Genomic DNA, 13,982 nt, shown 5'->3' on the forward strand with positions numbered 1-13,982 from the left:
CCTTCAGCCCTTCAGCCGCTCAGCCCCTCAGCCCTTCAACCCCTCAGCCCCTCAGCCCTTCAGCCCCTCAGCCCCTCAGCCCTTCAGCCCCTCAGCGCCGCGGGTGCGGAGGAACCGGTGCAGGCACGGGCTGGAGCTGGATCCCTTCAGAGGCGTGGGAAGGAGGAGCGGGGAAACTAACGGGAAAAGTACGGAACTCAGCCAATCTTGGGCATCACCGTCTTGGTTTTAACTCTGGCGGGACCGATGACAAGCAATAAAATGTTTATTCTTTCCGTTATCGCACTATCTCCACCGACAGAGCCCAGCGGGAGGCGGTGGCCGCGGAGCCGGCGCGGGGCCGGCTGTGTGAGGGGGCCCCGGCACGGCGCCAGGCTGGCTCGTGGTGCCGGGCAGCACCCGCTGCCCGACACGCCGAGATCCTGAGCGCAGCGCTCGGCGTTCAGCCCTCCCCGCACGGCGGTGGCCCCGCTGTCCCTGCGGCTCCTGGGGACACCCCGCGGGTGTCTGAGGGCGGCCCTCAGGCACCGCCACCGTGAGGGGTCCCCGTGCCCCCCGCCCCCGGCACGGCCGGCTCGGCGCCCCCGCCCGGCGGCCCGCGGGGTGCGCATGCGCGGGGCGGCGGGGCAGAGCAGCGCGGGCAGCGATGGCCGGCGGGGAGCAGCGCGCGCCCGGCGCTCCCGAGCGGGTGGCGCTGAAGAAGGAGATCGGGCTGGTGAGCGCCTGTGCCATCATCATCGGTAAGGGCGCCGCGTCCCGCCGACAGCCCCTTCCCCTCTCTGCTGCCGGGGAGGGGGCCCGGGACAGGCGGCGGTGTGGCGGTGCGCGGACAGGTGCGCGCTGCCGGGCAGGTGACAGCGCGCTGTGGCACGGCTCGGCTCGGTGTAGCACACGGTCTGTGCTGAGGTGCCGCTTGGGGTGAGCTCCCTCTGCACAGCCCTTCAGCTGAACGCAAAATCCTGAAGTTTTCTAAAGTCTTTTCCTGATGGCCGGTGAGCTGTTGAGGCTTCTGCGGCGCTGAGTTGTGTGTCTGAATGAGCTAGATTGGTTTATCTGCGGTCGGGGCTCTCAGCTCTCAGCGCGCTCGCAGCCTGGGCTGTCAGCGGCGCTCTGAGAGCCGTGTCCGGCCGCAGTTGGCAGCGGTGCTCTCTGTCCGCTCCCCGCTGCCATCGCTGCCCCCCGGGACGGCCAGAACGGGAAACTGGGGCAGGCAGGGCTCAGCCCTCGGGGTGCTCCATCACTGCGGGGCTGCACATGTGGGGACAAGCGTGGGCAAGGAGGATGTTATAATGCATATTACATTATTGGCTTTTCGCAAATATTGAAATGAATGTTATATGTAAAAGGTTAGAAAACTTTGTTGTATTAATATAGCTCCTTCTATTTCTGTTATTGGTGAAACTTAGGAATAGTGGTATAATATATATGTTAGGCTATAACATGATATTAAAGCAAAAACTACTTTTGTTTATATAATCCAGAGACTGAAAAGATAGAAACTCCCCCTGCATTCTTAGATTATCTTATCCAGATGAAGACAGTGGTGACCGGTGTTCCAGGGGAGGAATTTATTGCACCTCTGTTATTGGAGAGTGTGAGACTGAATGGAGCTGAGAAGACTGATCTATTAGAGAGGGGGCAAGTTAAAACTAAACAAAGAAACATCTAAAACTTAAGAGAAATGTTTGAATTATGTATGAGAGTTTATGAATATGTAATAGGGTTCTGTTTTTAAGGGACAATCCTTTGTTATTAAGGTGTGCTCTCGGCTGAATGCAGACACCCGACCGTATTTGTACATTTTACTTTATTTCTATCTCCTAATTTTCTTTCTATTAAACTTTCTAAATTCTATATAAAAAATATGTGACCCTCATTTTTCACAGAGGATTTGCCCAGGTGAGTAAAAGCAGACTGTACTAACCCAGTGAGCCTCAAAGACCCAGCTGTTACCACTGAGACCTGTGGACAAGACTGGCAGTGACATTTGTCAAGGTCCAGCACAGAGAGGTAACAGCGAGCACAGCAGGATCTGCCACATCCATGGGAATACACTGCTCAGTAGCAGAATTGGCTGGGACACCCCAGTGTGTCTCTGTGATTGATGTCACAAGCTTGAGGAAGAGGACATCACTGCATGCTTCCTATAGGTGGTCACAATGCCCTACTGCAATTTTATGCTCTTAGTCATGTATGCCTTTATGTCTGATGGCTGTTATATGAAAGGAAAATATTTCAGTCCATTCCCATAGTGAAACACTAAAATCTGTATCTGTTTGTGGGACGATGTCTTCTACATATAAAAGATACCTTTATTTTGAATTCCTCAGCATATTTAAGGGGGAAAATCTAGGTTCTGGATCTCAGTGGAGCACAGATGACCTTGTGTTAGAGTGAAGTATTGAGTGCTGCACATTGCTGTAGGTAAGGCATTTCCAGGGTTAGGTATTCCCTGAATTGCTATTGGCCATAGAGAAGATTTATGGCATCAGTATCATTTGTTAGGTATTAGAGAATGATATCTTGAGACTGCTACCCTTTTCTCTCATTCAGCCTTTCATCAACCTTATTTGCAAGATCTTACAAGCAGAATTCATGTATGTCATGCCTGTCCAAAATAAATCTTGTGAAATAGCCCCTCATCTAATCAAGGATATGTGAGCAGGGAAAAAGCACTGACATTTATGATAAACTGTAGTATTCTCAAGTGCTTTAAGTATTAGAGAAGGTTATCTACTTTGCCACATAAAGCCTAAAAATTCTTCTGGAGATTCCCCCCTATTTTCATAGAAGACATTTGAAACACAGCCATAGGATCCTATTTTTTAGTTTAATTTGTTTGTGTGCAGATGCATGAAATTACATCACGTATCAAAGTTGTCTGTAACAAAGTGGTATGTAGTAGGAATATAGTCTAGCTTTGTTCTGGTTTAGCTGACTGTTCTGCAATTTTAATCAGCTACAGGAATGATATAGAGAATTATAATCTTCTAGTAATTAAGAGGAAACATGAGGGAGTATTTGAAAAATACTGTAAATACGAATTTATAAGTATGTGATTAATAAATTTGTGGTTGCCTTCTATACTCTAAATCTGCTTGTTTAAAATAAGGCATTATATGAGTTGCAGAGCTGAGGAGTCAGACTGTGCTAGGGAGCTAACACAGAAAGCAAGGACATGAAGTGAAAGGGAAGCCTTGGGGGTGGGAGCACCTTGGTCACCATTATACCCTATTTGAGAGTATTGCAATAATGGCAGGATCTCTCCATATTTTGTAGTCTGTTAGCATTCCATCACAGTTGCAACCAAGAGAATAAAAACAACCTCTGCAGGTACATCACCTCATCCAGGTTAAACATGCCGTGCCTCTGGCTGTTAGAGCTAAGGAGGGCTCATATTGGTTCAGGGAGCAGGGAGGGCACAGACAGCCTGGATCTTGCCAGTTGTCCTGAAGCTCCCATATCCTGTGCTAATTCCCTGGAAAATAGATCTTCCTGCTCAATCTTCTTGCCATGTTTTGAATTGTAGGGCAATTTTCTTACTGCTTTTACAACCAAGGTATTCATCAACACAATAAATTGCTGTGCTGTCTTAATGCACTCACAAAACTCATCCTTTCGAATTTTTATCCTCCTTTTATAGAGGTCTGAAAGGTTTTGCCATAAGAAATACCAGTTCATCTAACAAAAACTATGCAGAAAAAAAACCCATCAGGAATATGTCTTTCATATATCTACCCCACAGAACAGTCTCCTGATCTTTTCCAGCAGCCTAGTTTTCGTACAACATAAGTCTATCCTTCATTACTTCATTTATATTTTTTAATTTGTTTACAAACAAGCCTGATTAGAGAAGAAGGCTATTTCCAAAGTTTATTTCACACTGAGGCACAAGACAGCTCTTTTGAGTATCCTAATGTAAATGCAGGTACTAAGTACAAAACCTTTTAACTCTAAAAAGAGACCGGTAGTTAATGACTGTAAAACTGAACAGTATTTAGTAGTAGTAACAAATCTTTCTGGCAATTCATCTCTCTCACAGAAGGAGCACTTTTGGAAAGTGCCTGAGACATGCTGTAGAAGCACCCAAACTGCTCTGTCTCAAATGTGGTTACATGTAGTGAAAACAAATCTCTCATGGGCTCCAGACATCAATAATCTAATGCACTCAAGTGCAGTGCAAATCAAGCTTGTCAATACTTAGATGAAGTGATACAGCTTAAAAAGTAGTGACATACATGTGTTATTGTCTCCTAGATAATAACTTATAGATAGTTGTATACAATTGTTTGAAATCCATACTTCATTTTATTTAGCAGGAACAGAAATCAATGCTGTTTTTAATTGAACAGTTATTTTATGCACATACACAAAGCTGGCTTTACATCTCATTTGTAGAACTGTGTATGTAATTAAGATTATTGCGTGTGTATTTTCTTTGAGCACAGGCAGCTATACAGTGCCTTCCTTGGAGTTTTGCCTGTGTAGATAAAAAGCTCAGTAAGAAGTTCCATGACTTGTCTCTGTGTAATTTCTACCACATTCCATAGTTCATTAGAAAAGTACTAGAACTGGAAAGTATAGACTGATTAATGTCTGATACCATTCTTTGGGTCTGAATAACAAAATCCACCATTCTTACATTAGAAATGTATATTTAACTGCATACACAAATTGCATATATAAAGGGTTGATTGACTGTTTAATACAGATCAAGTAACAGTATATAAAACAAACAGTTAAACATCTCTTAAAACCTTAATTTATGTGGTTGTAAAACTGCATGAAAGTAGCCACAGGGTCATACTAGCATTATGACAAAATCTGTCGTATACCCCTGAATGATTTAATATCAGATTATATAAGACCCACTAGAAGACTTACAAATTCAACTACATTAAAATATGTCAGCTAAAACTAAATACATCTCCTTATTTTGCTGAGCACAGGCAGGCAAATTATCTGCATCAGCTGACTTGGCACTGCTTAAAAAATGCTTGCAGTACTTACTCTACTCACACACGAATTTGATGTGAGATCCTTATAAACTGGTTCCTGATTCAGGTCCAATGATAGTAAAAAATCTATGTTCAGCTGACCAGTGAGCAATATGTTCAGTTTTTGCTAGTTCTGAAAGTAACTTTCTGCAGTTTATTTATCTGTCCACACTGCCCAGACAGCAGCACATGCTTACTTTCATCCATAGCTGACATCTCTCAGCCACCCAGTGGATGGTCTCAGCAGAATGCCTACTGGAAAGCCTCCTTCCATCAGAGATGCTTCCTTAGTCCTGGTATGTAGTGCAGTTTACTGCCCACATCATGATAATCCATCAAGGGAACAACTGAGTTGCCTTGGTTGTCATTATATCTGCCTGTCATCGTACTTACACACAAATAATTGCATATGCATATACATGGAAGTTCTTATTTGCATAAATATCACTTCCAAGTGCAGCACTCCAGTGTGATTTTTCTTCCTTGTCAACAAAAAAAACAACATTTTAAACAAGTAACAAAAAACCACATTTACCAGCCTGTCAGTCAGCTGTCTCCTTACAATGCCTCTTGCCACTCTAACATCCCTTAAAATCCCACAGATCATTGTTATTAGCAGAAACCTAGTCCAGGATCCAGGAAGCTGCTAGCTTAACACTGGGGAAAGAGAACACCTGGAATGGGAATAGCCTTCACATTCCTCTTTTCCAGGTGGAAATGGATAGGTATTAATGCACAATGCTTGCTGTATCCTCCCTGGTAATGTTCCATGTGCCACCACTGCTTTTAAGTGGACTGAGTTTTGGTCATTGAATCAGATCCATCTGTTAATAAAGTTACATAGCAAATCATTAGGAGATCATTCCTAGTCAGACCCGATGGACTTCACTGGAAGTTTACAGTCCAGATTACAGGACCGCAGCAGAAAGATGTATGAAAAAACCAGCAGAAAACCACCGCCCACATCACTGGATGATTTTTCCTGATTTCTGTGATCCTGCCTGGAGTCACAGAAGACAGTGTTGTTGCAGCAAGAATTTTCTCCCTCTCTCAATATGTGTGAGAGCATTTCACTTTTATAGCTAACTGAAGTTTCAGGACACACTTTTGTTTGGTGACTTGTGAGAGTAATACAGATTACACTTCAGTGGTTCTCTCTCTCCAAAAAAAAGCTTCTAAACACTTTAGAAAGGAGTCAACCTTCCTTATGTGTTACCCATCTTGCTAATATTTTGAGCATTTAGTTCCACATGGCACTTACTGATGTAACACACAAAGTATTTACAAATGCACAGCTGTTTGTTTGGTTTTTTTCAGAGTGATAGTTCAGGATCTAGCTCTGGACTGTACAGGACTGTAATTCAGTATGTTGTCCTCTCTTAAATGCAAATTATGGTTTAGTAAAGTCAGCAGTCAATCTTTGTTCAAGATAAATGGCACATGTACCTTACTAGCGAGAAACCACACATTTTTGAGGGACTTGTGAATGTTTTTTCCATATAGCCCAGAGGCTTAGGCTCAGATTCAAAACTACTGAAAATTACATGTGCAAGTTCCATATGTACTTTTAAGCTGATAAGTATCCATAATTTGTTATGGTACCCAATAGGAAAATAGGTTCATACTACTGAGAGAGATCTAATCCTGCATTTGGAAAAAAAGAAAGCTAGAGGTCACAGAATCACAGGAATCATCAGGATGGAGGAGACCTTCAAGATCATCGAGTCCAACCCAGCCCTAACACCTCAACTAGACCATGGCACTGAGTGCCACATCCAGTCCTTTTTTAAACATCCAGGGATGGTGACTCCACCACTGTCTGTTTCTTGCAAGTTTCTTGCATTTTGGCATGATCTTTTAGGGGTGATACCATGTTCCCACATTCTTCAAGATTGTAACAACATACAGTTCTCCTTCAGAATTGTTTGGGGTAGCCTTTCACTTGAGTGTAGGGAGCTGAAAACAAGCTGCAGTTTCACTTGAAAGTAAAAACCATGGCAAAGTTCAAATTAAGCTTGGTAAAAATTCAGGGAGATTCTGCAGCTTCTCTGGGCTAGCAGCTTACCTCTGAGACTAAACTTACTTACAGAGGAAGTCTAAAAAGGAGCTGTAATTAGAAATTCCTGGCATAGGAGTGGAGGATGGGAAAGAGCCTTAAAAGCCTTAACTTTATATTTTTCTTTACTGAATATTTCTGGAGAAAGGAAAGGGGTTTATTTTTCCACTGATGTGCCTTTCTGCTGCAGTCTGTGTCAAGGAGAATGCAGCATGTCAAGTCCCACATGTACAATATGAAGAGAAAAAAAAATCAAAAAAGCAGCTACATTTGTACTTTTCTGCAACAAGTGCCACACAGAATTCTGTTTCCAAGTCATTAGTTATCAAGTATTCCTTGATTGATGGTTTTGGTTTGAGTGGGTTTAGTTTGGGTGAGTTTTGCTAGTTTTGGGAGGGGTTTACCTTTCTAAAACAAGTAGAAGATTCTGGGTGAGACACAGTGACTGATCACAAGGCTGGGGCGATGAGCTCTGTGCAGTGGGTGCCAGTAGTTCAGATACCCTGCAACACAAACTCCTTCCTCGACAGATGAACTAACAAAGGTAGCATCCTTTGGGAAGTGTCTCACTCCTGATCTGGCAGTACAGTGCCTGCTTTCAGCAGTGCCATAAATCTCCACTCGTGTTCCCTTTTCCTGTGCCTTGCAGCTCATTTCCTTCTAGCATAATGTAGCCTTTTCTGTTGAGAAAGTCTGTTCTGCTTTGGCAGGCTCACAACAAGCAGAAATGGTTTGGTGGAGGTTTAGCTTTTTTTTTTTTGCAGCTTTTCATGTGCCAAACTTTTCCTTTTGAGACCCTGTTTTTTGTTGTACTGTGGGGGGGAGTTTCTACTAGCCACCACACTTTTTTTTTGTCATCTTAATTGCAGCATGATAAAATGAGAAGGCATTTGTCAGTGCTGAAGTGTCCCAAATAAAAAACATCCTAACAGTGTTGTGTTATTCTGCTGGTCCTTAAAAATCCAGAAGTCTCCCAAAGAGTTCTTTAGCAGATGTTCCATGACATAGAGAAGGGAGCCAGCAATCCAACATTGACTGAGCACCTCAACACCCTAATTCTTCTTTAAATGCTTGTATCCTTCTCTGTATAGTGAGAAAGCATAGAGAATATGCAAGCCCTATTGTCATGCAGAGGAAAGACATGTGTAGTGGTAAATACATTTATTCATGTCAGCCTCCACAAAATCTCTTTATGCAGTATTAGTTTATTCTCCTAATGTTTTTTTCTGGCACTAGCCTTTGCAAGTCAGGAGTGAAAAGCAAGATTTGAAGAGTGACTGTCTAGAGGTTGTTCCCATCTTCAGGAACTTGTAGATGCTGTTTTTCTGATTGCAGGGTAATGTACAAACACATCTAGTGTTGGGGTGAGCTGTTTAAATTCTTGCTCCTAGACGTGGTTCATCACTTTCAGGCAATAGAGACAAATTCCACTGGATCTCAGAGCTAGAAAAGTGGCAAGGACTATACTGGTGATGTTTAAGCCTGAGGAATTTCTGTATCATTGAGTAATGGAATAACCCTCTGAGCTGAATTGTTCTGATTCATTTAACACTTTCTTTAGAATAGTACCAAAACTTACAGAAAACTAAATTTTTTTTGCATCTGAAAATCAATTTGAATTTTTTTTTATCTGATCCTTAAATAATGGTGTAATCACACTTCAGATGTGGGACTAAAATATCAATAGTGTAAAACATACCATTCAAAATCAGTAAAACTTCAGAAAGGTTACTTCTAACTCCAAGAAATAGGTCAGTGATCTGGATGAGTGGCTTTTCTACTGTGAAAAACAATAGCTCTTTCATCAGTTATATGAAGCTGCTTAATCTAGATCAGGCAAAACATCTTAATATAGTATACCACAAAAAAAATACGTTTGTACAATATAAGGGCCTTATTTACATCCACAAATACCAGGAGAAATCAAGTGAAGGAAGAATCTCATTGAATACACTGGGTCAGAGAGCTAAAATCCACAATAGTAATGTGATCTGTGGCAATGAAATGTCACAAGGCTGCCCATCACAAAATTTCTAATTCCCTTGTAGCACTGGTCAACACACAGGCACATTAATTACTGGACATGAACCCTGGGTTAGAAAATCGTGCAGGAATGGGCAGTTGGTATAAAAAGCTGCTCTCTTACAGAGATGCTTCCAGACAGTGGAGGACAAAAGTTGAGGTCTGAATATTGAAACCTTCTCTGTAACACAGGGAGTTCTGTGAAAAGGCCATTGCACTTGTGGACACGTGCATGACATTATAAGCTACAGGTCTGACAAGAAAAAACATCCTTACTTGGCTAGTCTCCAGGGTCCTCAGTGTTTTCCATCTTTTTGCTGTTAAATTGTGCAACCATCCTCAGAGAAGGAGAAAAACTATTAACAGGTGCCATATTATGGTTTTTCATACAACTGTGCTGTGAGATTGCTCCTGGTCAGGCACCACAAAGAAGGCTGATGATTCCACAAGAGTGTTTCTTTCCTCCCTGCCCACCTATGCCTTGGAAAGGATCAATATGTGTTTCTCCATAAACCTGAAGATAATGACTGCCAAGGAATGAGGACTTACAGCTTTAAAGTGTGTGCTTTTATATCGTAAAAATTCATCCTTTTGTACAAAACACACAAGGGATCATTTTTTCTTAGGGAGTTGCAAGGAAAGGACTGACAAGAATGAAAATGTGGGGTTGAGTTCCTTGTCTGGATTATTTCAAAATTCTTTAGCAGATCTCCTAAGAGCTTAATAGGACAGGATTTACTTGTTTGTTTTAAGAAAGGTCACCTCAGACTATATTTCATTTCGATTTCCCCATGGCTTATTTTATTCTCTGCCCAGATTTTGTCCTGTTTTGATAGCAGACTTATTCTTTGGTATCTAGGGTTTCAAGTCTTGTTTTATCACTAATTTAAAACAACACAGACAGTTCTGATGTCTTGAAGGGGATAAGAAATTGTATCAGAAGTGTCATTCTAGGTCCATAAATACAGGTTTCTTTTTTCTGACACTTAAATGCAGTCTGAAAACTTGAAAAGCCATACATTTTGGAAACATAAACAAGTCTTTTTATAAGAGTCTTGAAAATAGTAATAGCCTTAGTTAGTACAAAAGTGCAGAGAGTATCCAAGCTTGTTAAGCTTCCAAACACTGTATTTTGACTCAAGTAAATTTAAAAATAGCTGAATCAGTATTTTAAAGAATAAAGGAAAGAAGTGTTTGATTCTGGTGGTGTCCTCACATGCCTAGCCTTCAGCTTGAAAGGGATTTCCGTGTGTGTGATAGAATTAAAATATTTGTAATTAAAAAAAAGCTGATGAAAAAGCTGACAAATCACATTTTTTGTACTCCTGCTAGTAGATCTTGTTGCAATTAAGCCATTTCTTATGGTAAACTCTGCCAGAAACCAGTGGGACACAATGTCTCCATGTTTTTTGGTTGTGGACAGGGCCAGTTCCCTAGCAACACAGTAAGATTTAAGCAGACTATTACAAAAGGTGCCCAATCCTGTACATATTACAAGTGCATACAGAAGGAGTAGCTCTCCTTCACATGCTCATGGTCCTGGCAGAAAATTAAAGACCCTTTTCTTAACTGGTCCCAAGTCCTTCAAATCCTGCTGAAGGCAACAAGAGTGGAGGACTTCATTGCCTCATAGGATCAGGCTTTAAATGAAATTAAAGCAGCTAGGTGCAAAGCACACAAATCCTTTATTGCCCCCATACCTGAGCAAGGTTGGCAGTCACAGTTGAGAATGAACTTGCTGTGTTCAGCTTGCACAGCAAGTGTAATCTGTTCTCATTAATTGAAGTTACAGGGGCCAGTCCCACTCACTCATTTTACCACAAATCTAAAAATGAACACACTTGTCATTGCCCAAACAGGGGACAGGAGCAGCATCCTGGCTGCCGTTTGCAGCAGGTGGGGATCATCCTCTATATTTCAGACAGGGAAAGGGGCACACAAAGGCCAAAAGGAGCAAATTCACTTTTAGCCATCAACTCACAGAACCTCCCTGAAGACAGGTCTGTGAGTATTTCATCTGGTGAAACCCCTTTGTTTCCCTGTGAAGCCTTCCAAAACAGCCTGAGGAATTCTTGGCTGAGATTTAGCAGCTCAGAAGCACTAGAACTGAAAAACTCCAAACCAAGGAGGAGATTTCTGTAAAGTGACATTTGTAAAGAGCGTGCTTCAAACATAAGTCTGTTACTTTAAGAAACTAGGGAAGAAGAAAACAAGACAGATCTCCAATCTCTTGAAAAACTAGAACAGAAAATGTGGATTTTAACCAGGGTCCTATACACTGTGATGGCAGGGGTGTTCAAGTCTGTGTTAATGTCTGTTTTACAAGAATAGCTGATGTAATTTCATGTTTCTGTGGACTTTTTTCTATGAACAAGTGTTTCTATTTGGCAGCAGGTGAGACGTCTTTTTGATGAATTTTTTTATATAGCTGGTCAACTGCTCAGATAAACCTGGTATATAAAGACATCAGTGAGCAACATGAAGTCTCATAATTCTGAAGATTCATTTCAAAAGACGGTTGTTATATGTTTAAATACTAGATTCATACATGCATAAGAATATCATATAGCAATATTGCTAACTCTTGAACATATTACAGCAGGTCCTTAAATTCACAGATCATAGATATTTAAGAACTGCAAGAAAAGCTGCCATTTCTTTTGGAAATCCAGGAGTTTCTAGTTCTCTTCAGTAAAATTGTCTAAACATGTTCTTTAAAATAAATTATATAGTTAAAAATAAAGTCAAGATACAAGTCAGCACTGCTTCTAAATACATGAGAACTACATACAGCATCATAAGTGGTGTCTGTCAAAGTGTATACTGAGCTGGTAAGTGTTTGTAAATCTCATTTAAACTCAGGCTGAGCTGTTTACCAAAGTGCACTTTGAGTTAAGTGCAAGTTTGAAGTCAGATATCATTGTACACACTCCAGTAAGCATAAATACCTTTTTTTTTTGCTTTTAAATACCACCTTAGTTCATTGACCATAGCCTATCTCTGTATTCTTTGATAAAACAGAGATAAAGCCACTGAGAGGTGTAAATGAGATGTAGATGATGAGATTACCATGCTAAGAGGTAAAACTAACTACACAGATTATGCTATCACAGATTTACAGCCAGAAAAATGTAAACTTGAGAGACTGAATGATTTCTGTTCAAGGAGGTGTGAAACCTGCAATAACCCCAAGCTTTGCTAAGAAGTTCATGTTCACATCTGCATCCAAAATAAGGCTGTGTAAGATCCTAAGCAATGGCAGTAGCCCTTATAGAAGATTCTAAATCCATCTTTCTTCTCAGTAACCTGAATTATAACACAACAGTTGGTGTATTTGGATGATTTGTTACTGCCATTCTCATATAGCTTTGTTTTAAATATGTATTGCCAGGAATTTCAATTCAGGAAGGCACTTAGAACATTTTAGCTTTTCAGGGTAATATTGAAGAATAAATTTTACCTTAAAAGTTTAGCATACTGAAGTTCCCATTATACCCCTTCAGAAATCAAGGATTAAGTGATGCCTAATTTAGAGATGCTCTTAATGAGTCCCAAGTTTGCAGAAGCTGTGTAAGCACAGTCAAAAATCTACCAACTAGCCTGAGTCTGAGGACACTTTTGCAGGGCTCATCTTTGTGGGATCAGAGCAGAAGACATAAAACCCAATAATTAGAGAGAAAGTCAGAGGCAAGAGTGGGAATTAGGTTTTGCTTTATTTGCAGTTGAGCAATCAAGTTCAAGCTGTGTCTTTTCTCCAGACCTGCTCATTGCTGTAACGCTGCTCTGTGAGTCCCCACACTGTCCCTTGGCTGGTGCAGAGCACATGTAGGGTTTTGGTAGCCATAGCTGAGGGTTGTAAGGACACCAATACATGCAAACAAAGTTCTCAGTTCGCAAGGAAGAACATTTTTCACAGCAAAAAGCTGCAGAGATGCTGTGTGCGGTAAGCAGGGAGTGTGGTGTAGTGTGGGGTCAGAGAGATGGGCCAACTTCCAGGCTGGTTTCTTCTGCTAGAGCCTAGACTTGTCTAGCAAAAGAAATCCTTCTGTGTGCTGTGTAACTCTCAAAATTGCATACTGAGGTTTTATTTAATCTTTGTGATTTGGGTAATGGCACATCCATGAGGACTGACAGCTTTCAAGGATGGATAGCAAGAGGCTTTCCCACTGGGCAGCAGCTGCTGATGAATTTTCCAGACTGAATAATCTGTTCACCGTGATCAGTCACAATGAGCAAAAAGAATAGAGTTAGGGGGAGAAAAAAAGAGAAAAAATCCATCATTTTCCATAAAACAAATTATACTTCAAAGATGGTGCAGGGGTCATTACCATTGGCATGAGTAGGGCTGAAGAGTGTGCTGCTAAAAAGCTGTATCTGTCATATTGTCCTTGTCTGAGCCACAGCACTCCCCAACACAGCTGAACTCTTTGGCTGCTTTTATAGCTGAGTTGGTGAGCTTTACAGCAACATTTTGTAGCTGCTTTTCTTCTTGGTAAATACTGAAAATCATTTCAGGTGTGGAGCACTCCCAGAGATGTGGCTATCACTTGTGGGATTTCTCAGCCAAGGGACAAACATTAAATCAGCTGAATGGGCTGGCATCTGCCCTCTAAGCCCCTACAGAAAGGACCCATCTCCACTATCAGTGCTTTCCTTAAAACCAGAATTTATCAGTTAGTAATCAGTCCCACAGTGTCCTAGAGAGGACCCCCATGTCCTCCAGCATGCTTGCAGGGCAGAGCTTTACACACTGCCCATTTCTACATCAGGGGATTTAACAACACATTTCTGCCTTTTGCAGGTAAAATTCCAAGTCAAGATACTGAGATCTAGAGAGCACAGAAACAAGATGTTGGGCAGATAACAAAGAGCACAGAAACAAGATGTTGGGCAGATAACAAAGAGCA

The 13,982-nt window shown here is 41.6% G+C and overlaps 1 protein-coding gene across 1 annotated transcript in view; it reads left to right on the forward strand.

Moving 5' to 3' along the window:
* Positions 1 to 646: 646 nt before the first annotated feature.
* SLC7A10 (solute carrier family 7 member 10) overlaps positions 647 to 13,982 on the forward strand; it is a 38,173-nt gene continuing 24,837 nt past the window's right edge. Inside the window, exon 1 of the mRNA XM_058846226.1 lies at positions 647 to 740. Within this exon, the coding sequence (XP_058702209.1) occupies positions 647 to 740 (94 nt within the window). The remainder of the gene's footprint in view (positions 741 to 13,982) is intronic.

The sequence above is a fragment of the Poecile atricapillus genome, chromosome 10 (assembly GCF_030490865.1).
Source record: "Poecile atricapillus isolate bPoeAtr1 chromosome 10, bPoeAtr1.hap1, whole genome shotgun sequence".
Lineage (NCBI taxonomy): Eukaryota > Metazoa > Chordata > Aves > Passeriformes > Paridae > Poecile > Poecile atricapillus.